Genomic DNA, 26431 nt, shown 5'->3' on the forward strand with positions numbered 1-26431 from the left:
CAATAGAAGACCAGAGAAATTAAGTGATGCGTTTACATGTCACATCGATGGATAAGGGACCAAGTGGTGGCTGTTTACAATAGCAGGGCGCTTCTTCCTTGCTCTTTCTCTTTCAATTGAAAGGAAGGAAGGAAGGGAGGGAGGGAAGGAGGGAGAAAGAAAAGAAAAGAAAAAAGAACATAGAAGAGAAGGGAAGGGAAGGGAAGGGAAGGGAAGAAAAGAAGAGAAGGAGAAAGAAAAAAGTCTGTGGGCTGCTGGATTGAAGATACAATTGCCAGGTCCTTGCTCTGCCCTGGGGCATTTTGCTCCCCAAAGCCACACACAGAGCCCACTTACTCACCTAATAGTCAGGGTGGGGCATATCTGCCTGGGCGTAGGGATTTGGTGACAGGCTGTCTCTGGAGCCCGCTACCCTGATTTTAGGGAACATTCTCCCCTGTGCTCCTAGATTGCTGACACCTGTAGGCCGCAGTCTCAGATTTTGAAAGTCTTCCTCAATCAAGTTCTGTTCTTCAATATTCTTCTCTTTGTTCCTTGATCTGTAATCAGTAACAGGAATTAGGCAGAAATTTCCTTGAAGTAAATGTTAAGGTTCTTTTTTAAAAAAAAATTTTAAATTTTGCAATATTAACATTTCTGAACCAATTAAGAATAAGTTGCAGACCTGATATCCCACTACACATAATACTTTGTTATTTTATTCAGTGTCAATTCCTTGAGTTGAAGGACAGTGCCCTCATGAGCTCCGCCGTGTAAGGACAAAACCAGGATGTCAATGCTGCTCCAACACGACCATCTAAATCCACTGGACTCATTCATATTTTGCTAATAATGTTATTATTAAGGGTGCTTTTGAATTTATATGGAAATGATAATAGAAGTCAAAGAGACAAGATGACTTGTGATACAGTTTTTCATTCCAGCAAAGTCAACCTCTACAGAATCACCCCAGTGAGTAAAATGAGTTCAAGGTATAAAGGTCTTGAAAGGAGAAATAGGGCTTCCTGGGACCTCTGTGGCCCCTCAAGGATCTCAAGTGTAAATATTCAAAGCCAGGAGGAAGTACTTGCAGGTGAGGGAGGTGTCTGCCCCCAAGTAACTCTGATGGGACCCTCCTTCCTTCCTGGCCCACAGGCCTGGGCCTGCCCCTGCAGTACCCTGGGCATTGGGGGCTGGGGGAGCAGGGCTGGCTGCATCTGTGATGCCCACAGGGCGCTCCCAGGGTGAGTCACCCTTGCCTCAGATGTATCAGAAATGTCACTCTCCCTGAGGGCCCACACCCTTGTCCAAGGTGGCTGAGGAGAGGCGTCCCTTCCCTTTGAGATGGGCAAGAAAATTATGATTCTTGGGTGTTCCCAAGAATCCCGAATCTGCAGCTGGGCTAAGAGCAAACCTGGCTGTGCAGCAGGAAGGAGGAACTGGACACATGGCTGTCCCTGGGTCACAAGGTTCTGTAACAACTCTTGAGGGTCCTGAAGACCCGGGACAGTCAGCTAGTCTGCCTAAGAAAAGAGGAGACAGCCTTGATCCCGGAATGTTCTGGCTCTCTTCCTGAAAAAGGGAAGTCAGAGAGATGGAGATGCTCATATTTCCAGCTCTTAGCTTTGCTTCCTTAAAATTATTTCTCTGGAAAGTTAATATTATAGTAGACAAATACCTATTTTATTAATGTAAGATATGAGCTAAATGTTAAAAAAAAGTAGCTTGCTTTTTATTAAAGTGGATCCCCACTTGGCCCATTTAGAATAAAAAAGAGATAATAGCATTCACCTCCTTATTGATGGAGGGAACATTTGCATACCTAAGTATTTGTTGCATAAATGAATGGGCACTACCCACCCCTCCCTTAAGGGAAGAGACCTTAAGGCAACCTTAGGAGATAACCTTTCCACCCAGGGGAATCTGCTGAGGTTGATTTTAGACCAGCTGCAGGAGGGTCGTGAGCAGGAGAGTGACCTGACAAAACTTGTATCTGACAACATCAGTGCAGTTAAACACTGTTAGCAAAGAGTTTTAATGACGTAAGGAAACGGTTGCTGTGTCATATTATAGTCTTAAGCAAAAATAAACCTCAACAAAAAGTTTTAAAACCACAAAGGATACAAAATTACGTATATAATATTATTTTAAAAGATAGAAAAAATCTGGAAGGATATGTGTCAAAATGGTAGTTGCCTCAGGGTGGTGGGCTTTGCGGGTGATTTTTTATTCTGGTCCTCTACACATTTCTCTATTTTCTCAGTTTTCTCTATTTTCTTCCGTGATCATGCACAGTTTATATAATCGGAAGAAAATTAAGGTAAGAAAAAAAGGTCAACAGTATTAGAGAGGCCTCCCCTTATCTCCCTTCTCTTGCCCAGGAAGAGCTGGGTGTGCTTGGAAACTAGAGTGTCACGCTGGTGGTGCTGGAAGCCGGGACAGGGACACTTCCACCTCATACCTTGCTGTGATGATCAGTGCAATCACCATGCTCAGAATGAGGACGCCGGCGATGGTGCCCACGATGGTGAGAATCAGCTGAAATTCTGAAAGGGAAAAGAAAAGAGGAGAGATGGCTCAGCCCCTCAGTGGGCTGTCCACTGCCCAGGGACGCCCTGCTGTGAGGACTCTCAGGCTCTGGTCTCCAGCACCTCCAGGGCCAGGTTGGGTAGATGGCTTATTTCCTTTAGCACCCCTCCCACACCCCTAGACTGTGTCTTCAGAACGCCATCAGAAGGGGCAGCCTTGCCGGATAAATGACCGTAAATCCCAGGGAGGCCGATAGAAGCAGGGTCTTCTTGAGCTTTGTGGGGAGTGGGACCTCAACCCAGGTCCACAGCTCCCCTTTCTGAGAAGCTAGGGGAATAGGCTGCAGTTAAATTGGTCACTAATAGAGGAGCCAGGTAACAGCTTGATGGCATCAGGGAGGGAAGAGTCTGGAGTTCACTGTCACCCATTCTCGTCCTCTAGCTCTGCTCTGACTAGTGCTATTGACACTTGAAATGTGGCTGTGAGATGGCCGGTAAGTGTAACATACACACCGGATTCTAAAACAAAAGTGAAATAATTTATTAATAATTCTTATATTGATTACATGTTGAAACGATATTTTGGATATATTGGGTTAAATATAACATGTTCTTAAAATCAACTTTACCTATATCTTTTTACTTTTAAAAATGTATTTGGAATTTTAAAAATTTAAAATGAAATAGATGGCTCACATGATATTTCTATCAGACAGCACTGCTCTAGACCTTTTTGTTTCTTCCTGCTACGTGACTCCCACAAATGCCACCTCCAACCTGGATTCATGGGGCCATAGACTGTGACATCTGGGAAAGACCTCAGAGTTCATCTGGTTCAGACCTCTCACTTTATAGGCATGGAAGCCAGAAGCCCAGAAGGAAGGAGTGACTTAGCAAATCCTTCTGGCAACAAAATCCAGTAGAAATGGAAGGGATCTCTCATTACTCACTGTCTCAGTGGCTGGAGGGGAGGCTGACAGCAGTGTTTCCTTCGACTTGGATCATTAATCTTTATTTAGTTCATTGTGTACATTTAAAAATATAAAATAATTTAAAAGTTAAAGTTAATATTGTCCCAGGTGGAGGTGGGGCATGGGAGGGAAAGAAACAACTGTATCTGCAGCAACGCATCCCAAACCAGTAAATAGCTCCGAGACAAAAAGATTTGAGTACTTAAATGTCTGGTTTCTGGGTCTGCTTTCCCATAACCACCAAAATTTTTTGAATGTCTTGGTCTTTTATCCTTTCTAGTAGCAGATGATGCATGTTTAAGCCCATGTAGGAAACCAACACAATGTGAGGACGCCCTTCTCTGGTCTGGAGCAAGTCCGGAGGCACCAGCCCCGTCCTTGGGCCAAGTCCTCTTATTTCCTACAGCTGCTGCCGTCACCTCAGGGTGAGCACGGGCGGCATGTCCCAGAGGACAGACTGCGAGCAGATTGTCTCTCCCTCTTTATGAAGGAAGCCAGAGACTTTGGGGGACTGGACAGGATTTTGAATGTGCTCAATGTTCATTTCTCAGATGTTTCATAACTTGTTTATAAGAGCAAGACGTCTATACTCACGGTCTTGGCATTCGAGTCCACTGTAGCCAAACGGACACCTAAAATACATTGAGCAAGAGGAAACCATGTTAACGAGCCCCTGTGGGGAGCATGTCAGAGTTCCCACCCCAATCTCTATTTCTTCTTGTCCATCTTCCTTTCATCCTGTCCTCCCTTGCTCCTTCTCCTCTTTCTCGTGTCTTCCTTACCCTCCCCTTCTTCCAGGAGAGCACCTTCCAAGGGGCTCTGGGAGGTTGAGCGGGGTATACAATCCTATGTGGGCTCATTTGCTACTGATGGAACACTCCACCCTCTGAGCTGCAAGAAGAGCCAGCAATTTGGGTGATGCTGAACCCGAGTGGCATGGGACCCTCTCAGGCTGTGACGCCACATGGCTTTGCCACTTACTTGCTGCCCTGCGAGCTGGAGCATGTTATTGACATTCGGTTTCAGTTTCCTCACCTGGAAAGGGGGAACTAATACATTCCTGACAGTGCTGTTGTGTGATAGGTGTCACCTAAGTGTGGTTCCTGTAACATGGAGAGTGCTCAAAAACTATTCATGACGACGGTGATGCTCTCTACCTACCGGCCTACGCCAGCTTACCAACTTCCTGACTGCAAACCCGTATATGTGCTGCAAGCTCTGTCCTTTTTGTCCAGCTTCAGCCATGCCAAGACAAAAACAGAGTGATTTCTCTTACGGTTCACAGTTCCCATCATCATCCTCCTTGTAGCCGGGCTCGCACGCACACTCGGAGCTCCCATCTTCCTTTATCAAGCACTGCCTGTGCTCTCCGCTGCAGTCTTCGGGACATTTTGAACTGGAGGCTTCTAAACAGAGTGATTGCTTTGTGAAGAAACAATCTCTTCAACCCCAAAGTGATATGTGACAGAGTATAATTTCTTTTGCATTTCTTTTTCTAGGTACAGTGAGGTGCTCATTGCCTGTGCACGTGACATGCCCTCCGTTAAGCCGCACTGGGGCTGCCTCACCAGCTCCTAGCCAAGGTCCCAGGCCCGGCCCATACATCCAAAGCCAAAATTCGCATCACTCAAACTCCGAAATATATGTGGATACTCAAGCAGTAAAGTTTGTATTTTGCAAATGCAAAAAGAGAGAAAATAGGAGTTGTGAAGAACATTAAGAAGCAGGTAAAACACTTACCAAAACAGAAAGCAACTTGTGGGTTAATTCTTTCCCACCCGTCTTTGCATGTGCATGCTAAACTGTTGACGCAGTCATCTTCAGCCTGTACACAACCATAATAATCACACCGGTCTTGCACTGGGAAGCACAAATAATTAAAAAATACATTCAGCAAAACAATATCAACAAAGCACCCCACGCCATTGTTGTTACACTTTGCCTTTTAATAAGTCTTGGGATTTAACAAATGAAAATCTGAAATTCTGAAATCCATGCCTTTCCGTATCCATGTCTTTTGGTGGGGCCCTTCCACACTGTGCTTGGTCATGTGAATTGCTCTAGCCGTTAGGGCAGTCATACATGTGATGTAAGCAGAGACTCAAGAAACAACTGCCGCTCTTGAAATCCTCTGGACTGGGCTGTTGGAGGCTGAGAGACCGTGTGGAACAGAGACAGCCTGCCCAGCTGAGCCATCTGAGAGCAGTCAGCCTTCAGCTGACCCAGCAAGTGGCAGATGGTTAAGTGAGCCCAGCAGAGATCAGTCAGCCTGGCCTAGATCAGCAGACTATCTGGTGAGCCTAGCCAAAATTCTAACCCATAGAATTATGGAGTTGCAATAAATCAATGGTGGTGGGTTTAGGCCACTAAGTTTTGGGGTGGTTTGTAGCACAGCAAATTTGAATTGTTACAGCTACACTGTGGGCTGTGTATCAGCCTAAAGGGGGAAATAGTATAAGTGAAACTTTCTACAATCATTTGTGAAGCTACAACTTGCTGTAAAGCCCTCTTGCTTTCCCTTTATCTGTCCCTGTCCAGCAATGATTCGTCTGGTCATTTATACCTTCCAAGAGAAGAACAAAAGTCAGTTAGATGGACCTGGAGATGGGTGGAAAGGAGTAGAAGAAGGCAAGTGAGAGAGGACAGAGCGGAAGAATGGATTGGTTAGAAGGAAATTTGGAGACACCCGTCAAGTCACTTAGACAGTTCTTGCCCCCTTCTCACCTAGAGTGGAAAGGTTTACAAAAAGGGAGGTAGGTCTTTAGTTCAACTTTGAATAAAGTTATTTAATACTTACAAACATAATCTGTAATGTTTGTGCCGTTAATTGCACTTTTAATTAAAGCAGACACAGTGTCCTCAGTTTCATTTGTATCTAGTGTCAAAATGATCACTATTGTTACAGTAACAACCTCGTCACTAGCACGCACTTCAGATCTTGCTGATGAAGAAGATGCGCTAAAAATGAAAGGAATCTGTCACTTGATGAATTGAACTGAAGGGTCAACAAATAGGTCTTATAACCTCCCATATTCCTCAAATATCCCAGCCCCTCACCCTGACCCACTGTCCCGTCTTCACAATTGGGGCCCACAGTTGGAAGCCTGGGGCTACACAAAGGTGGCAATTTAAAGGCCCAGAGAACTCTATTCAATGTGTATTCAGGGGAAACTTACGGTGAAAACAATGTCTTGTTGGATGCTTAGGGAAATTGTGGAGAATCATTTTTAGGATCTAGGAACATGGAGCTAACCACAAGTGGAACAATAACATCTGAAACATTCAGTTGTCGCTTTTACTGGACAGCAAGATTAGGTGCCCTGCTCAGCTGTTAAATCTCAGACTCTGTTCCTCCCTGTGCACGGAGAGAGCAGACCAACCATACAGAGCCTGGGTCATTCCCAGGAAGGGCCAGGAATTCAGCAGGCAGCTTTAAATTGGGCACGTGATCCGGCCTGGACACACAACCCAGAGGAGGACTGAAACAAAGCGGGGGTGCGTGGGAAACATGGGCACAGCATACCAAAGCAGATCATCAAAGACCAGTGCCTGCTCCGCAAGACATTGTAACAGTCTCTCTCCCTCCCTAATCAGCACTGCCCTTTCCAGCCCTAAGTACAGCTGTGCCAAGCTGTAATTATTTCATCGTCCAAAAGGAATCAGGTGATAAACCACTGAGGGGAAAAAAGGACTTTTATTTTATTTATTTATTTTTTTTTTTTGAGACAGAGTCTCACTCTGTTGCCCAGGCTAGAATGCCGTGGCATCAGCCTAGCTCACAGCAACCTCAAACTCCCGGGCTCAAGCGATCCTTCTGCCTCAGCCTCCCGAGTAGCTGGGACTACAGGCATGCGCCACCATGCCCGGCTAATTTTTTTTTTTTTTTTTTTTTGTATATATTTTAGTTGTTTGGCTAATTTCTTTCTATTTTTTTTAGTAGAGACACGGTCTCGCTCTTGCTCAGGCTGGTCTCAAACTCCTGAGCTCAAACAATCCACCCGCCTCTGCCTCCCAGAGTGCTAGGATTACAGGCGTGAGCCACCGCGCCCTGCCAAAAAGGACTTTTAAAAACTTTCCTATCTGATTTGTGGCTCTGTGCTTTTAAGCCTCAGAATATATTTTTGTTGTCCAGATTTTTTTCTATACTCCATTTTGAATATATTCAGGAACCTGAAAACATAGCTAATCTATTTAGGAAATGTTTACAGCTGTGTTGGGTCCTCAGCCCAATTGAGAAAATCCAAAACTTGAACCAAATTCTATTTTTAGAAACAATCGCCTCGAAAGGGAGTCCAAAAACATGAAATGGGCTTCAGAATTTTAATTTAAAAATTTTCTACCATAGTTCATTCATGACAGAATGGGGGTGTGGCAGTGGAATGTACAGGGCAGTGAGAAAGGGGTACTTAATATAAATTATTCCACATTGGTTGAAATCTATGGCATAAGTTTGCACTGGGGCTAGGACAGAAAATGCCATCCATAATGCATTTGTTCAAAGAACCTACTAGCTCATACTCTAATTCAAGAGGCAGGCATTACACCTGTGAAACAGCTAAAGGACGCAGCGGAGCAACTGTGTACTTGAGTATAAATGACTAGAGGGCTAGACTTGGAGTTAAGACACAACATCTAGAGCCAAGCCTGCCACTGTCTTTTGTGGCCCAAGACCAGTCATAGGATCTCTGACTCTCCTCCTCTGTCCAGAAAGAGGTTGGGAGAGAGAAATTCTGAGGGTCCTTCCAATTCCAACATTTTTACAGTAGCTAAAGACCTTAGGGATTCAGAGGAGAGAGATAACATTGGGCTGGCACCTAAGAAATTCCTTCCTAGGTGAGAACCAGGTTCATTGGCCTCCAATTGTCTCTCCATGACGCTAAGCTCACAGGTAAAGGTTTACCTCTAAACACCCTGGACTCCTTTTTAATAACTCTTTAAAAATAAAAGGAGTGCCACAGTTTTGGGGACCCCCCCCCGATGACATTATGGGACCAGCTCTTTCTCACACTGCAGGGCCTTACCTTCCAGAAAGGGAACAGATTGGTGTTGAAATTGACTACACACCAGGCACTGTGTGCAGGGAACCTTCCACATCTTATCTTAGTTATTGCTCACAAGGGGCCAGGGAAGTTGATCAGATTATCCCAGTTATGGAGATGAGGTAACAAAGGCTCAGAGAAGTTAGAACACCTGCCTGGTCACACAGCAGGAAAGTGCCAAGGCCAGGATTGAAGCGCAGGTGTGGCTGACTCCACCCCACCTCACTGTTCCTGTTTCACCCCCTACCCGTGAACTGGCTGTTGTCCACTAAACCACACCTAATCCCCAGGAACAGTTCCTAGCCCTCCAGCAGCTGTCTGCTGTATACCTCCTGCTTCAGAGCCTCTGCGTTGGGGCCTCTCTGCTTGCTGCCTGCCCCTCACCATGCAAACCCTGCCTCCCGGCTGCCATCAGACTCCACACTCACCACCTTTAGGAGGCCTTTTGTGAAATTTTTAATGTGTATATATATGTGTGTGTTATATATATTTTTTACATATATATTCTTCATCTTATTCCACAAAGGATTTGACATAGCTTATAAGGATACATATAATAGTAAAACTTAAAACACAAATACTACATCAGGCTGCTTTTTCTATGTAACTCCATGCATCTTAGAGCATTCTTTCCTCAGCCTCAGTACTTGTGTGTTAATGTGCTTCAGAGAAGGCTGAGATGGAATTGCTAACTTCCTGAGAATCTTCTGCCTCTTTATGTCCCATTTTAAATAGCACCCAGCACATGTCCTCACATATTGAAGTGCTTAATGAATGCTTGTTCTTACTAAAGAAAGAGCTCACCACTGGCCCTTCAGTAGCCAAGTGTGTGGTTTGGATGTTCTTGTCCCCTTCACTGCCCGAATAGGAAGGAACAGATGACTGTGAACCGTTCAATCTCCTGGCCTCCTGGAATGCACTTTCCAGGGGTTGACTGGGTGGGGTTTGTAGCCAAGGGGTCAAACCAAATAAGCCGGGCCATATGATGCCCATGTGCACAATCACAGACAACGTCTTGCCCTCCCCAGGCTACCGCCTGCCCCTCTAGGCCAGAGCTGTTGTGACATCAGAGACAAGGCCCAGGCACACAGTCCTTTCTGCAGTGCTTAGACCGACCACCTCTTCTTGACTTGTGACTTCCCATAAGGGCCCTCAGTGTTACATGGGGAGCTCAAGAGAAGACCAGAAGTTAGGCATAGTTGTCCCCAAAGGACCCCACTGGTCCGTAGCAAACTTACCTTACATCAAGAATTACAGTCTGCCCATAAGATGTGCCAAGTACATTAGTCAACTGTGGAGGAGAACAGATTTAAAATCAAGTTAAAAAATAAATTTAAAAAAGTGATACTGTATCCAGATTTTGACATAAATTTCTAAATTCTATATTTACATAAATATACGTGGTTCATTACAACAAATTATTTATTCTTAACATGCAGTCTAACACCTTTCAGTAATCTTTGCTATAAAATAGTAAGAGTCTGACATGTCAGAATTATCCAGAAAAAAAGATGGAAACCTAAAACACTCAGCCAAATCAATTATCATATTTCTAAAAATAATGTGATTAACTTATTAAGTTTGTCTTAAGTTTTGCATATTCGTTGGTCTTATCTATATGTGTGCTTCATGCTTTCATCAATTTACCCGAGGAGCATTTATTTAATTACCGACCTTACCCAAGGCATTATGCTGTGGGACTTAGAGATTACAGAGATGGGCAGACCCAGCCCTGTGATCAAGTAGGGGAACCACACCATGAAGGTGAGAGAAGTGCTACAGAAAGATAGGAGCTACCATGGAAGCTCAAAGAAACGCTCTTCCAGTTGTAGAGAACCAGAGAGGGCTTCATACAGGAGCTGGGCCTTAAAGCACTTCAATAGGCAGTGCCAGGACAGGGAGTGGAAGAAAGAACAGCACACGCTAGTGTTCAGGGGCTCAGAAGGGGGCAGGCAGAATTGGGAAGGATACCTAAAGTTGAATTTTTCTATTTGTAAGCTTTTGCATAAGTTAACTTTTTTGAATCTCGCTTTTCCCATTGGAAAACTTGAGATAGCAGTAATTCTCACCACATAGGTGAAGAATGAGATGGGATACAGGATCCATGGCTTTGTGAGCTGGAAGGCTCTCCAGCACAGGTGGATCTTACTAGGCCGTGGCTGTGTTCTAAAAACAGAGGCAACTCTAGATTCTTACAGGGGAGTGGCCAGAGGTAAAGCTGGGACCACTGGCAGGTATGAGGTGGAAGTGGGTTGGAGGTCCCAATTACAACGTAAGTCCTTCGACACCAAGAACAGGGGTTTCTCATTCTTATGACACAACTTCCCCGCATCCCATTCCCCCATCCCCACCCCGTACCACTTAGCACAGGGCACTCCCCAGGAAATACCTAACAAACACTGGTTGAATGATGACTGAGGGAATTAAATGTGAAAGACATGATCATGGCTTTGGACAGGTGCCTTCCTCTTTTGGGGCCTCAATCTCCACATTTATTAGATAAGAATGTTGAGCTGGGTTGGTGCAACCTTTTCATAATCTATTACTTTTTATTATTTTTCTGTCCATTGGGACTGACATTTTAAAAGATTGTGGCAACCAATGGCATTAAAAAGATGTTAAATTTAAATTAAAGAGAAATGTCTCTCTAAGTTTAGTCAAATTCAAATAAATCTGATGCCCTAGTTAGCCAGATCAGCCTTATAACAAGGATAGGGGCCGGGTGCAGTGGCTCATGCCTGTAATCCTAGCACTCTGGGAGGCCGAAGTGGGAGTGCTTGAGCTCAGAAGTTTGAGACCAGCCTGAGCAAGATCTAGACCCCGTTTCTACTAAATATAGAAAAAATTAGCCAGTGATGGTGGTGCACACCTGTAATCCCAGCTACTTGGGAGGCTGAGGCAGGAGGATCACTTGAGCCCAGGAGTTTGAGGTTCACTGTGAGCTAGGCTGACACCAAGGCACTCTAGCCCAGGCAACAGTAAGACTCTGTCTCAAAAAAAAAAAAAAAAAAAAAACACAAGGATATGTCCAGATTTCTTTATAATCTTTTAAATATTAGGGAGAGCTAGCATTTCTGCAAACCATTGGGGGCCAGAGGTTCCATTTAGGAATAAATTTGCTAGATGACCTTGAAGGTCCTTCCTGCTCCCCTACTGCTTATTGCCCATACAGTTTTCTTAATCCCAAAGAAGAGGTTGAGAAATTAGCATCTCGCGTAGAAGACAATGTTTCCTTTTCTTTTTTTCTTCCAGGTCACCCTTTGAGGATATTGGGTAAGCATCTCTTAATCTGAAGGGCTGCAAGTTTGGCTGAGAAGGCAGGAGCTGTTCACAAGGGCCTGCCGAGCCTGCGCTGCACAACAGAGCCAGCAGGTGAGGAGAAAGAGAAGCAGCTCGGTGGTCTGGCAGGTCTACATTCAAATCCTGAACTCACTCAGCTGGGTGACCTTCTGTCAGTTACTTAACTTTCCTGATCCTCCATTCTTCATCTGTAAAATGGGCTCAATAGCACTATCTTCCCCACAGGGCTGTTTTGAGAAATACAAATATTACACATAACATGCTAGGCACAGCGCCCAGTAGAGAAACTCCAAGTTCCTACGTGGATCCCATGTGGATCCAGCGGGGTGGAAAATGAGCCCTGGGGAGACTGCTCAGGGCCTGTGCTGGGACTGCCTCCACAAAGTCTGCTAAGAGGACCTTAAAGAAAGTTAGTTGTCTCTGTTTCCCTAGCTCTACTCCAGGGGTCGCAAAGGAGTTCTGGCATATCCCTTTTAGATTAAAAATCTCTCAGAAAATATAAGAATGCTCCATCCCTTCACTGGTCCCCCCAAGAACATCAAGCCCTGACTGAGATCAAGGCTCTTTTTTTTTTTTTTTTTTTTTGAGACAGAGTCTCACTCTGTTGCCCAGGCTAGAGTGAGTGCCGTGGCGTCAGCCTAGCTCACAGCAACCTCAAACTCCTGAGCTCAAGCGATCCTCCTGTCTCAGCCTCCCGAGTAGCTGGGACTACAGGCATGCGCCACCATGCCCGGCTAATTTTTTCTATATATATTTTTAGCTGTCCATATAATTTCTTTCTATTTTTAGTAGAGGTGGGGTCTCGCTCTTGCTCAGGCTGGTCTCGAACTCCTGAGCTCAAACGATCCGCCCACCTCGGCCTCCCAGAGTGCTAGGAAAGGCTCTAAACTGGTCTCTGAAGACCAGAGCTTAAGGCCTGTAACAGGAGGGGGCTTTTTGACACTCAAACCCAGAGCCAGGTTTGAGGAATGTAGTGGCCACAGTGACCAGTGCTCAGTAAAGCCACATGAAGCAATTCACGGGTTCCCTGGAACGGGTTCCCGTAGGAACATGTTGGTATTGCCCTCTTCCATGTACTGAATACCATCCAAGCTGGCAAATTTGAATACAGACCCAAGGCAAGAGGACAAGTCATTGCCAGCCGGCCCATCACGCCAAGGAGGCATGCAAAAGGGGCAGAGCAGACCCTGTGGCACGGCCACCACGGGTTCTATCCTAGCATTGCCAGGAATCCACTGTGTGGGCAGGAGGACTAGCTCTCTCTGCACCATCTGTAAAATCATTTTGATAAGAAATTTTTACATTTTACCGGTTCTAATAACAAAACTCTCTTGTAGTGATATAATTTCAAACTGAAAGACATTGTCATAGAATAAGACATTAGTTTTTAAAAGTATTTTTCCACCTAGACTTCTAAGATGTTTTTCAGGCTAATATTTTTCCCTTTAAAACTAAACTTTGAGAAACACTGGCCGGATGCTCTCTCTGAGTCATTCCAGGCGGAACGTCTGTGGTTCCAGAATGGAGACATCGTTCCTTTCATGCTGCCGTGCCCACTCACGATAGCCTAAATGATATGAAACTCTTGTTCATTTTAACATTTTTGACAATGGAAAGAAAAGTAACAGATGTTAATTCAGATGTAGTTCCTCTTCTAGACATTAAAAAAAAAAGTGGACTAGTATGGAAATCTACGGAAATTTGAATGTAAAAAAGAAAAAAAATCTTTAAAATGTTTTCTCTTTCGTTTTGCGAAAATAATTTATTTTAAAACATCATTATATTTATCTGTCCATTTAAAACTATGTTAATAGCTTACATAACAATGGGCATGGCATGCTTCTGGAGGCCCCCTGCCATGCTGGGGCTGTGCCTCTAGGTGCAAGACCACGAGGAGGCCTTGCAGGTCCCAGGGGAGGGGCCTGGGCAATGGAAACCAGCGGCACTTGGGGTGCTCAGGGCAGCTGCTGCTTATCAACCAATAAGGGTGCATTTCACTGTTCGGAACACTGGTATGACAGTACCAATGTGCACAGTCTGAAGACCAGCTCTACACTCCGCAACTCAGTGTTAGAACAAAGAATACTTATCAGAAAGAAAGCTGGAAAGTACTTACAAAGTGAACAATTTCAGTATACAAGCCTTGATAAGCCAGAGAAGTTTCGTCTTCCAAGCCAGCTGTTTCTGATACTTTTATTGCAATCTTCCCAGGGAATGTCTTTCCTGAAAGTCAAGCAGAATCTTTCTGTACTACTTAAAGAGAGTCATTTCCAGTTTGTTCTAAAACACAGATTAATTTTTAGAATTCTCAACATTATATGATGACACTACAAGGAGTCTGGAAGTGTAAAAAATGTTACCCACTTCCCCCAGCCTCACACAACCATCTTCATTTTGGTGTATTTCTTCCAGCTCTTTCTTTCCATTCACATCATTATAATCCCACATTTATGCCATGTTTCTTTTTTTTACTGATTATTACATAATAGTCATTTTCCCAAATCATTGCCTACTCTTTATAACCATCATTTTTTATTTTTTAGAGATGAGGTCTTACTATGTCGCCCAGGCTGGAATGTGGTGGCTACTCACAGGTGCAATCATAGAGGACCACATCCTTCAACTCCTGGGCTCAAGCAATCCTCTTGCCTCAGCCTCCCTAGTAGTTTGGACTACAGGTGCATGCCACTACGCCCAGCCTTTAAAAACTGTCATTTTTAAAGGCTGCATAATATTCTATGAAGTGTATGTCTCCTTCATTGATATAGTCACTTTTTGTTGTTGCACTTGGCATTTTAATTCTTTAAAAGGAAAAGAAAAATGTTGCAGTGAACACCTTCATGCACAAACTCTTTTTCTATATTTGGGGTCATTTACTTAAAGTAGATCCCCAGAAATGAGGTTATTTGTGCTAAAAATATGAGCATTTGGGGGGCTTTTGTATATCCCTAACCCCTGTGGGCAATACATTGGTTTCCTGTACAATTGGTCTGCTCTGGCAAGGGGGATATGTCTCATTCATAAAGCAGAAAAGAGATTATAACAGACAGGTCTTGGACCTTCATTGCACCCAGTGATCTAATCAAAAAGTGTTATGCCAAGGGAGTCTCAATTTGCTGCTAAAGTCCGTTTGTAGAGCCGAGAGGCCCTTGTGTCTCTAAAAATGGGGTTTGCTGTTATGTAGCAAGCAGATCCTATGACAGGGAACTGAACCAAAGTCAGAAGCCCAGGCTCCCAGGCCTGGCTGGCTGTGTGATCTCAGGCATATCCCCTTATTCTGCCTCAGTGTCCCCGGGTAAGCACTTTCTCTACTTTGTTGGCCTTTGTTGCCTCCACATTTTCTTCTACTTGTAGCATTCTGGAATCTCCTTTTGCCATCATTTTGAGTTTTCTGGTCCACTTTCGGTATAAGTTACAAAGAAAGCTCTGCCATGGCTCATCCCTTGTGACTTACCTTTCAAACACGCAGAAGAGTGATAGTAGTACCCTTCTGAACACAGGCAGTAATGGGTATCATACAGCTCAACACAGGCAGAGTCCCCTGCACAGGGATTATCTTGGCAAGGACTCCTGGTACCTTAGATGGAGTAAAAAGAAATTAGAAATCCACAGAAATGACAACAAATAACACCTAGAAATCTAGTTTTCAATCTTCATGCCTCCCTCCTGGGCACTTTCCATCCCTTGGCTGCATCGCTCCAGAGCACACCCTTAGAAGAGCTAGAAGTAAATACATGCTTTCTTATGTCTGCAGGCAGTTTGTTGCTGAAATTCTGGGGCCAGGTCGGGAGTTCAAGACAAGCTGGAGCAACACAGTAAGACCCCAGCTCAAAAAAAAAAAAAAAAAAAAAATTAGCTGGGTGTGGTGGTGCTTGCCTGTAATCCCAGCTACTCAGGAGGCTGAGGCAGGAGGATCCCTTGAGCCAAACGGTTCAAGGCTGCAGTGAGCTATGATCCATGCCACTGCACCCCAGCCTGGGTGACAGAGCAAGATCCTGTCTCCAAAAACAAAACAAAACAAGAAAAACATGAAGGGTCACCCCTCTGACATGGTGTGAACCAGTCTGATAAGTAAAGTAAATGGCTTTTGAAAAACAGCCTCAGCCACATTGCAAGGATGATTTGGAAAATCTTAGGGAAGAAACCGAATGCAGCTCCTCTCTGGAGACCCCAGACGAGTAACTCTTGGTGTGCTTTCTCTTCAGCAATGCAGGGCAGACTTGTCAATTTGTTCTGTCGCCAGGGATTGAATAAGTCACAGGATGTTACAGCCGGAAGGGGTTGGTGGCTATTTAGTTCAGTCACACCTTATTACGGATGAGTGAGTTGAAGCCAGGAGAGGAATGATTTGCCTCCTGCCCCACAGTTAGTGAGTGGGAGAGCCAGCACACACTGCCTGACTCTGAGACAGTGTCCAAGGAAGCAGAAATGGCTTTGAAAAGCTCCCTTTCCTGATTGCAGTGGAGTTGATGGTGTAGCTGTGTCCCATTTGAACGCACCTTCAGATTGGCCCCTCCAAACAGGAAACATTGGGACCCTGGGTCTTAGTTACAGGCTCTGAACCATATTTGCTTAACCATCTGTTTCTTAGGTCTATCCAAGAACACCAGGAAGGTATCAGAAGTAAGTGTATGGAGACATCAACTTGCTCTTTGACTCTGGGCATGTCACCGCCCTCACTGGGTTTCAGTTTCTTTATCTGAGAGCGACAGGGTTTATCTAGACTCTCAGGCTCTAAAGTTTGAGGATTCTTCTAGACCAGGGGCTGGCAAACTGTGGGTCACGAGTCATATCTGACCAACCTTCTGTTTTTATAAATAAAGTTTTATTGGAACATAGCCAGGTTCATTGATTTATATATTGGTGATAGTGGCTTTCATGGTAAAATAGCAGGGTGCGGTAGTTGCAACAGAGACCCTATGTGGCCCACAAAGGCATTTGGCCTTTATTGATAAAGTTTCCCAACCCCTGTTCTAGACCAAGCTTGGGAAAATGAAGCAAGTGGTTTCTGTGTCAATAATTTCTGCCTGAGATCAATTGACATCTCTTAGACAGTATCCCCCAAACATCTGTCCTTTGGATGATGGCTCTGGTCATGCCTAGGACTGTTTGAACCCTGTCATTGTTTGGCTTTTTATCTCTCAGGCTCAAGTTCCATGACTTTGGCTCAAATTCCAAATTGTGATCAGCCACCATTTTAACTTCAGGGTAGAACTAACTTTTTCCTTAGGTAGGCAAGACCCAGAAGGCAAGACCACCGGGGCTGGAGTGTCAGTGCTTATTTGGACCCAGTCTTCTCAGAGAAGCAGAAACTATTTCCAGAAATCCCCTAGGGAGAGGGAAGCTGTAGAAGTAGCTTTGACCAAGTCCAAGTTCATATTAAATATTCCATATCTGGCAAATAGCTTGAGGGAGGATGGGTGCGAAGGAAAGGAGAACAGAATGGAACGGAGGGTAATCTCAGGGTCTCTGCCATCACTCCTAGCCTTTGTGACTCAGAGTCTACATCCACCATTCCCATCCAAGGAGACCTTGGGCCTCTTTACACCCACTTTCCTACCCCACCAGAACACATTCACCTACTGTCCTCCACAATGTTATTTTCCTGCCTCAAAGTGAGGCGTCTTTGAGGGAATCACTCTTACCTGTGGTACCAGGATTTGAAGTGCTGGTGGAAGTCCCTGATGATTGAGGTTTTGTAGAAGTAATCACTAAGGAATTGTTTTGTGTGATGGGGGACGTTTCACCGTTACTTTGTGTTGGTAGAGAAGAGACAATTATGGCTGATGTATCATCTGTAAATGAGACAGCGATCGTGGTGACTGTGGTTGACTCACTGTCTGCAGGAGTGGACGTAGGAGTTATGGAGGGACTGGTTGCACTGGTCGAGGAGGAAGCAGAGGAAGCAGTGGATGTAGGAGTTATGGAGGGACTGGTTGCACTGGTCGAGGAGGAAGCAGAGGAAGCAGTGGATGTAGGAGTTATGGAGGGACTGGTTGCACTGGTCGAGGAGGAAGCAGAGGAAGCAGTGGACGTAGGAGTTATGGAGGGACTGGTCGCACTGGTCGAGGAGGAAGCAGAGGAAGCAGTGGACGTAGGAGTTATGGAGGGACTGGTTGCACTGGTCGAGGAGGAAGCAGAGGAAGCAGTGGATGTAGGAGTTATGGAGGGACTGGTTGCACTGGTCGAGGAGGAAGCAGAGGAAGCAGTGGACGTAGGAGTTATGGAGGGACTGGTTGCACTGGTCGAGGAGGAAGCAGAGGAAGCAGTGGATGTAGGAGTTATGGAGGGACTGGTTGCACTGGTCGAGGAGGAAGCAGAGGAAGCAGTGGATGTAGGAGTTATGGAGGGACTGGTTGCACTGGTCGAGGAGGAAGCAGAGGAAGCAGTGGATGTAGGAGTTATGGAGGGACTGGTCGCACTGGTCGAGGAGGAAGCAGAGGAAGCAGTGGACGTAGGAGTTATGGAGGGACTGGTTGCACTGGTCGGGGAGGAAGCAGAGGAAGCAGTGGATGTAGGAGTTATGGAGGGACTGGTCGCACTGGTCGAGGAGGAAGCAGAGGGAGCAGTGGACGTAGGAGTTATGGAGGGACTGGCTTCACTGGTCGGGGAGGAAGCAGAGGGAGCAGTGGACGTAGGAGTTATGGAGGGACTGGCTTCACTGGTCGGGGAGGAAGCAGAGGGAGTAGTTACAGGGGAAGAAGATATAGTCATCATGGTGGTGCTAGCTTCAGGGGAACTAATTCCATTAGCTCTGTTGATATTGATTGGAGTATCTGTGGTTGCAGAGACATTAGTTTTGTTTTGGCCTGTAGGTGAAGGAACAAAAACACCAAGTTTCAGAAGTCAGCATGTTGAATAAATAATGGCAGTTACTATTACTTGATACTAATTAGCACCCAACTCATTCTTTTCTGGAAAAATGAATTTTTATGACTACATTAAAAATGAAAATATATGACTACTTCTAAACACAAAAAAAACTCCACAATACATACAATTAAAAATTAAACATACAAAACTGGAAAAATGTTATTGAAAAATATGACAAATAAGGACTTAATATTTATTAAGTAGAGTACCAAAAAGTGATGTCATTCATGCCTATAGTTGCAGAACTGTTATGCTGGGTTTGATATACTCGAGAGAGAGTCCTCAGGGAGGACAACTGAATGCCACAAGGTGGCGCTGTCACCACCCAGTCGTGGACTTTTACACTTAAGGCGCAATTTTCCATTACGTGGCGACTTCTCTTTTGAGACGTGGAGGGAGGGAAAGGTTGGGGCTGGGGGGGGCAGGGCGTGGTAGTTGAAAGAATGATGAAATAAAAATATCTCATTAAGTGCTTATTAAACTTCTTCCAAAATTTTTTTTTCTAGTAGTGTTTACCCATTAACAATTCTAGACATATGTACTTTCTAAAGAGTAAGATGAATAAATGGTCTTTGTCCTATGGGCTATGGTTATCAAAATTGCATTTTCACAACTTTCAGGAACCCCTGGACACATGGAATAGTAAACTCTTAGTGATCCAATAATCCATTTCCTAGAACCCTTAATAGAACCTAAGAACTCTGACCTTGACAATAAACAAAAAATATTTATTTATTTATTTATTATTTTTATTTTTATTGAGACAGAGCTTTGCTCCGTTACCTGTGCTAGAGTGTAGTGGCATCATCTTAGCTCACTACAACCTCAAACTCCTGGGCTCAAACGATTCTCCTGCCTCAGCCTCCTGAGTAGCTGGGACTACAGTCTCATGCCACCACACCTGGCTAATGTTTCTATTTTTTGTAGAGATGGGGTCTCACTCTTGCTCAGGCTGGTCTCGAACTCCTGAGCTCAAGCAATCCTCCTGCCTCGGCCTCCAGAGTGCTAGGATTACAGGCGTGAGCCACTGTGCCCGGCCAAAAACAAATTTATTAAAAGAAAAAGTTTTAGTGAGGAAGCAATTCCTAAACCCTAAGGTACAGAGAACTACTGAAGATGTTACCTGAGTCCCCCATGGGTCTGTGAGCCCCTTGAGGGCAGAGCCTCGCTTGTCTCTTCACCTAAAACAGGGCTTGGCTAACATAATCATTCTTAAGTGTTGAGGAGATCAACAATTGCTCTTCCAGGGGTAAGAAAATAGGTCACCAGATGGCAATGTTGACTGCTACCGCTCCAAAGCCTGCTACTGTTCTCATTTATCAAGCGCTTACCCGGCACCTGACAATCCCTATGGAATAGACACAGGTATCCACATTTGATAGAAGAGCCCTCCAACCCTCACAGAGATTAAGGGATTTATCCAGAGGCAAGGTCAACTCAGTGAAATGCCAGTGACTTAACTATGACTTGGTTAGGGAGTTGTGGAAAAGGCCATCCATTTCATGAAAAAGCCAAGAAGTCTCAAAGGAGCAAACACAGAAAGAGCAAACAGAGAAAAGCAGGGATTTGAATGAAAGCAGTGGAAATAGAAATGACCTTCACTGTGTCCTCTATCGTTGGGGCAGTGGCCAGGGGCTGACCCTGGCTATGGAAAACTCTGGACAGAAGAAAGGACTTGTCCAACAGCCCTGACCCCACCAGACCCTGAATTTCATACTTCAGAAATGTTCATTTTCTGTTGATGCCAAATAATGAACATGTTTCTGTAGACATGCACAAAACTAATTAAGACTTCTTAAGAGATTTTCTGCAGGTCTTTGGGGATTATGACAAGGAGCTTTGGACTCACTGGTTTGTTTACTTTGGTTTCAAATTTTTGTTTGCTAGGGAGATTGCATTTTAGAATGCTCAATTAGTTTTAATAAATGAGACACATTCCAAGCTGATAGCTATTCATCACTGTGAATAGATACAATATGTTTTTAAACTAAAATATAAATGTGTATGTGTGTGTGTGTGTGTGTGTGGTTTTTGTTTGTTTGCTTGCTTGCTTTTGTTTTTTTAAAGAGAGGGTCTCACTCTATCATCCAGGCTGGAGTGCAGTGACGCCATCATAGCTCACTGCAGCCTCGAATTCCTGGGCTCAAGCCTGGGACCACAGGCTCCTGCTTCTGTACCTGGCTAAGCATGTGTGTGTGTTATCTGAGTGTTGTAGAGATTTCAGGGAAGACAGTTTAGAGCTGATATCCCAGGCTTACATTACCTAGTAAAAATACCCAAGAAGAATTATAAAACAATTTATTTTGTTCAATCTACAATTAACAGAAATATATTAAGGCATCACATAGTAAAAATAGTTTTAATCTTTTTATTTCCTCAGGTCCCATAGCTTCTAAACAACACAAGGATAGCACAAGGTCCACGGAGGTACAAACCATAGGCTTAAATGGGAAAAAACATGCCCTGGCCTGGCTCCTTTCTGGAGAACACTCCGTAACTACCACTCCTGTCCAGGGAACATCTGTAGCTGCTCTATTCAAAGCTGGCTGAAAGTTACAGCAAAACGCCTTTCTTTCAGATCAAAGATCTTCGATATTATAAGATGCTGGTTCCCAAAGGTACCCATCAGATTATGTAGAATAAAGCAGCCCTAACCTCTCAGAGAAAGCACAATCTGGAAAGTTTTGCCCGTTAAAGGAACTTTGAATGTCACCTGAACATTTTTTCATTTTTTTCAATAACTACTTTTGCAAGGGTTGTTGCAGTCAAAGTGCTATGCAAGGCATGGGGGTGGGGCCGGGGGACGTGTTAAGGTGTACAAGATACACCTCCTGCCCTTGGTTGCTAAGAATATGAGATGGAACGCATTTTTGAAATAGTAATTCCTTACACACACCTGTAAAATCCTTAACACTCCATAGAAAAAGAAAATTTTTTCCCCAAATACCAGCCTTAATAGCCACCAAACTGTTCAGACTAGTATATCTGGGAGGGGGTTGCTAGGATGGGGGCAGGTGGGTGGGAGGGCAGATCAAGATGCTCACTTTTTATTCCATATACATCTGTATTGTTTGAACTTGTTACAATGGGTCTGCATTACTCGTATGAGTTTTTTAAATGCAGAAGAGCAAAATAAAACCGCAGTTTGAAAATTGGATACCAGTGCAGACATGAGAAAAAAGTGTCCAGGGTAATTGTCTATTGAGCCCCTACTATGTGCCAAGCAGGATCCCCCACACATCACACACTCTGTCTCATGTCACCCTCTCGGTTACTCTCCAGTGTAGGGATTTCCCTATTATTACACAGGGAGAAACTGTGGTTGCCACCACAGCTGGTAAGTGGTGACACGCCATTTGAATCCTTGTGGCCTCACCCCAAAGCCCGTGCTTTGCTCCCCACACTCTGTGAGCTCTTTGCTTCTTGCCCCTGGGTTCTCCGGGCCAAGGAACGTCCTCCGCACTCCCATAAGGCACCTTGAGACTCAATGGTTCCCCATTGTGTGATCTCCATCCTCCTCCCCATCCCTCCCAGTCAAACTTCCCCTTTCCAGCGCCCTTCTTTTCTTCTATTTTACAGAAGTCAAGCCTTTTCTGATAGTAGCTCCTGAAAGTCATACAAACCTTACCAATTCTTACTTGGTCCTGAAGGCGTGGCCATGGCATCTGCCCCCAGAGTGGGCAGGGGAGATCTGCTGAGTCCTGCTGCTACTATGAGGACAGCCTTCCCCAACCTTCCCCCTCATAGGGAACTTGAACTCTTGGGCTCAAGCAATCCTCCTGCCTCAGCTTCCCGAATAGCTAGGATGACAGGCATGCACCCACCAGGCCAAGCTAATTTCTTATTTTTTTGTAGAGACGGGGTCTCAATATGTGCCCAGACTGGCCTCAAGCAATCTTTCTGCCTCGGGCTTCCAAAGCTCTGGAATTACAGGCATAATTCCAGCCTTACTCTCCAGCCTTACTAAGTTCTTCTTATCTGGCCCAAAGTCTTGGTCCGTAGACCCCTTTTGCTACTGCGCTATCTTCCCCATCACAGACTAACATGTCTGTGTCTTTGAGCTGAGCTGGAGAGGAAACTGCATTTATAAAAAGGTCCATGTGTTAGATTGTGCGAATTGGTGGCTGTAAGCCTGCTGATGCTATCTCAAATACAACAGATATGATTAGAAGAATTAAAATTTAAAATGTTCCTTACCCAAGAATACAAAAGGGAGAGCGAGAAGAACGAGATGAGTGAAGGCTTTCATTGTAGCTGTTCTTGCTTGGTAATCCAAGGAGGAAATGATTTCTCCCTTCAACTACCTTTAGTTTTAACTCTCTTTCAGGTACAAAGTCCGGTCATTATTTGACGTCAAAGCAGCGAAAGGCAATTAGTAGTTAGGATTAGGTCACGTACTATAGGTCTCTTTTGAGATTTTGAGATAGAAGAGGGGAACCTGGCCATGTGGATTATTTTTCTAACTCAAAGTCCAAAATAATTTAGGGCATTCCACATATCCTTGTGGAGTCGGTGGTGGGTGAGTCTGGTTAATCTCTTGCTATCCCAGACGTGCCCAAGCTACCACCCTTTAGGAGGTCACCCTTCCTTTAAGCACTCAATAGGAGTCTGCGCTCTACCCACCCCCATCTGAGTACAGGAAACCCACTTTCCCCGGCTGCAGTTCTGAGGATCCCTGAAGAGCACTGATGACTTTCCCCACACTGTCTGTTGCTTGACCTTGTCACCTTATGTCATAGACCACCACTCTGGGCCTCTCTGACCGTCACTTCCAGCAACTTCGTAATCACATGTCCAAGCTTCTGTGGCTCTGCACACATCACTGTAGCTGGACACAGCCCCCCAGAAATGCTCCCAAACACAGTTAACATCAGACTGTGGCCTTTAACTTAGCTTTACTTAGGGCATGTGGGGTGGGGCAGTGAACGGGGGTGGAAAATACAGCGCAGGGAAGGGACAGACTTAAAGCAGATGACCAGACCTCTGCATCCCTGGTTGCTCATTGGCCACGTCCCCCGCCTCCCAGTTCCCCTATTCACCAGCTTGTTCCTCTCCCCATGTTTCGGGAACCAGCTTTATCCCCGGTCAGGGTCTTCTTAATCCAGTCCTCCCTCCTTAAAGTCCAGGGCTCCGACCCTCCCCGGGTCCAGGCCCACGCAGAGGAATAAAACCCACAACACCTTGTAAGTTACGGCCAGAGTTTTAACTCTGACCTTAGGGAAAACAAAAGTTGTTTAAATATTATTGCCCATCAGGTTAGCTTCTTATTGTCCCAAAGTCTCCATTCAAGAATGGGATTGGGCGGGCGCGGTGGCTCACGCCTGTAATCCTAGCTCTCTGGGAGGCCGAGGTGGGCGGATCGTTTGAGCTCAGGAGTTCGAGACCAGCCTGAGCAAGAGCGAGATCCCATCTCTACTAAAAATAGAAAGAAATTATATGGACAGCTAAAAATATATATATAGAAAAAATTAGCTGGGCATGGTGGTGCATGCCTGTAGTCCCAACTACTCGGGAGGCTGAGGCAGGAGGATCGCTTGAGCCCAGGAGTTTGAGGTTGCTGTGAGCTAGGCTGACGCCACGGCACTCACTCTAGCCTGGGCAACAGAGTGAGACTCTGTCTCAAAAAAAAAAAAAAAAAAAGAATGGGATTGGGAGCTTGTTCTTGGATAGCTGGGAGGCCCATTTAAATATTTTTCTCAAGGGAAGACACTTAAGGCCCATCAGGTTGTGCTGTGTTACTCTCAGCTTGCACGGCTGCTGGCACCAGGATTTAAACAAAGGTCTGTTTTTATTGATTTCTCTTTTCTTTTTAAACTAAATCTATTGAGGTATAATTTATATCAATAAAGTGTATCCGTTTAAAGTGTACACGTTAGCGAGTTTCGGTCAATGTATATACACGTGTAACCACCGTTACAACTGAGATACAGGATGTTCCCAACACACGCAGGAGTCTCCTCTTGCCGGGTTGTGGAGAGGTCCGCCCCTCCACCCCCAGCCCCAGGCAACCACTGATCACTTCTTGTCACTATCGATTAGTTTGCATTTCCTAGAATTTTATATAAATGGAATCATAACAGATGTTCTGTTTTTGTTTTGTTTTGCTTTTTGATCTGCTTTTTTTCACTTAGCAAAACCATTTTCAGATTCATCCATGTCATATGTACTAATAATTTGTTTCTTCTTATTTCTGAACAGTATTCCATTGTATGAATGCACCATGGTTTGTTTATCAGAATTATGAAGATTGACAATACCAAGTGTTGGCAAGGATGGGGAGCAACTAGAACTCATATATATTGCTGACGGGAATTTAAAAAGGTATAACTTAGGAAAATCATTTGACAATTTATGAAAAAGTTAAACAAATACCTACCATATGATGTAAGCATTCCATTCTAAATATATAGCCATTCTATAGAGCAGGGGCCACCAACGTATGGCGAGTTGTATAATTATTTCATTATATATTACAATGTAATAATAATAGAATTAAAGTGCACAATAAATGTAATGCACTTGAATCATCCTGAAACCATCCTCCCCGTCCCCCACACGCCCGTCCATGGAAAAATTGTCTTCCATGAAGACAGCCCCTGGTGCCAAAAAGGTTGGGGACCACTGCTATAGGGCATATAGTGGCATCTCACTTTGGTTTTAATTTGTACCTCCTGATGACAAATGATGTTGAGCATCTTTTCCTGTGCTTATTAGCCACTTATATCTCTTCTTTTATAAAGTACTTTTTCAAATAATTTGCCCATTTTTAAATTCAGTTGGTTGTCTTCTTGTTTTCAAGTTGCAAGAGTTCTTTATATATGTCTTGCAAATATTTTCTCCCTTTCTCCCATTTTTATACGGCCTTTTCAACCTACTTGTGTTCACTTTACAAAAGGCTACCGAGGATCGTAGTCGTCATGATCAAATTATTCACAAAAGAGATAATACAATTAGTAAGTAACTACATGGGGAAAATATTCAACTTTTTACTCATTTTGCAGACATGTTACTACTAAAACACAAACGAGATAATATTCTACATCTTTCAAACGTGTACATTGGTAATATCCAACTCTGGTGAGGGTGCAAATAATTGAATATGCTTACAATTGCTACATTGTTTCAAAATGCAACTTGGCAACAGATATTAAGAGCCATAAGAATGTTCTTACCCTTTGCCTAAGAAATTTACTTCTGGGACTTTATCCTAAGGAAATAATTTCAAATGAAGGGAAAATTATATGTATAAATATGTTTGCTGCAGTATTACATATAGTGTAAAAAATTAGAAACAACTCATTTTTTATAGAATAAAAAAATTAAAATCAAGAACAGAAGATTTAAATCTGATGACTATCCTTGCTGAGAGGTCTGACTGCATCACACAAATCATCACGCTGAAACCATGCACAGCAATGAGGAAAAATACTTGTTCTACTATGATAGCACGTGGAAAAGGCAGGATTCTCGTCATCTCTCTAATTATGTAAAAACAATGTGCCTTTATAAAGATAAATGCTAGAAGGAACATGGACAAGCGAATATGGTTTGGTTTGGGCAGTGGCAGGACTGTGTTGAGACCCTCACGGCGATTTCCTCTTCCCACATATATACGATGCAAATGGCTTAGATGTTCAAATGCCAACATAGAGACTTGTTATCTCGGGAGAGGCGTTTCAAAACACCTTCGCCTTCAAAAGGAGCAGGCATTCGGCTTTTTGAGTCTTGTCTTATAAAATTT

The 26431-nt window shown here is 44.2% G+C and overlaps 1 protein-coding gene across 1 annotated transcript; it reads right to left on the reverse strand.

Moving 5' to 3' along the window:
- Positions 1-94: 94 nt before the first annotated feature.
- On the reverse strand, positions 95-20802 carry MUC13 (mucin 13, cell surface associated). Its single transcript, XM_069471980.1, has 11 exons — positions 20770-20802; positions 17655-18358; positions 15272-15387; positions 13934-14040; positions 9756-9808; positions 6276-6436; positions 5219-5338; positions 4755-4881; positions 4073-4110; positions 2441-2525; positions 95-539 (listed from the first exon to the last, which is right to left on the reverse strand). The coding sequence occupies exons 1-11, from the start codon at positions 20800-20802 to the stop codon at positions 341-343; spliced, it is 1743 nt and encodes a 580-aa protein (XP_069328081.1). The 3' UTR covers positions 95-340.
- Positions 20803-26431: the final 5629 nt, after the last annotated feature.

This window comes from Eulemur rufifrons, chromosome 7, assembly GCF_041146395.1.
Source record: "Eulemur rufifrons isolate Redbay chromosome 7, OSU_ERuf_1, whole genome shotgun sequence".
NCBI lineage: Eukaryota > Metazoa > Chordata > Mammalia > Primates > Lemuridae > Eulemur > Eulemur rufifrons.

Coding starts and splice junctions, on each gene's coding strand:
- MUC13 (XM_069471980.1), bottom strand. CDS start 20,802: ATGGCGTCACTGCACTCCAGCCTGGATGATAGA. Junction 15,388..17,654: donor TACGTCCACTCCTGCAGACA/GTGAGTCAACCA, acceptor CTAAGGTACCAG/GAGTCCTTGCCAAGATAATC. Junction 6,437..9,755: donor ACTGTAATTCTTGATGTAAG/GTAAGTTTGCTA, acceptor TTTCATTTTTAG/CGCATCTTCTTCATCAGCAA.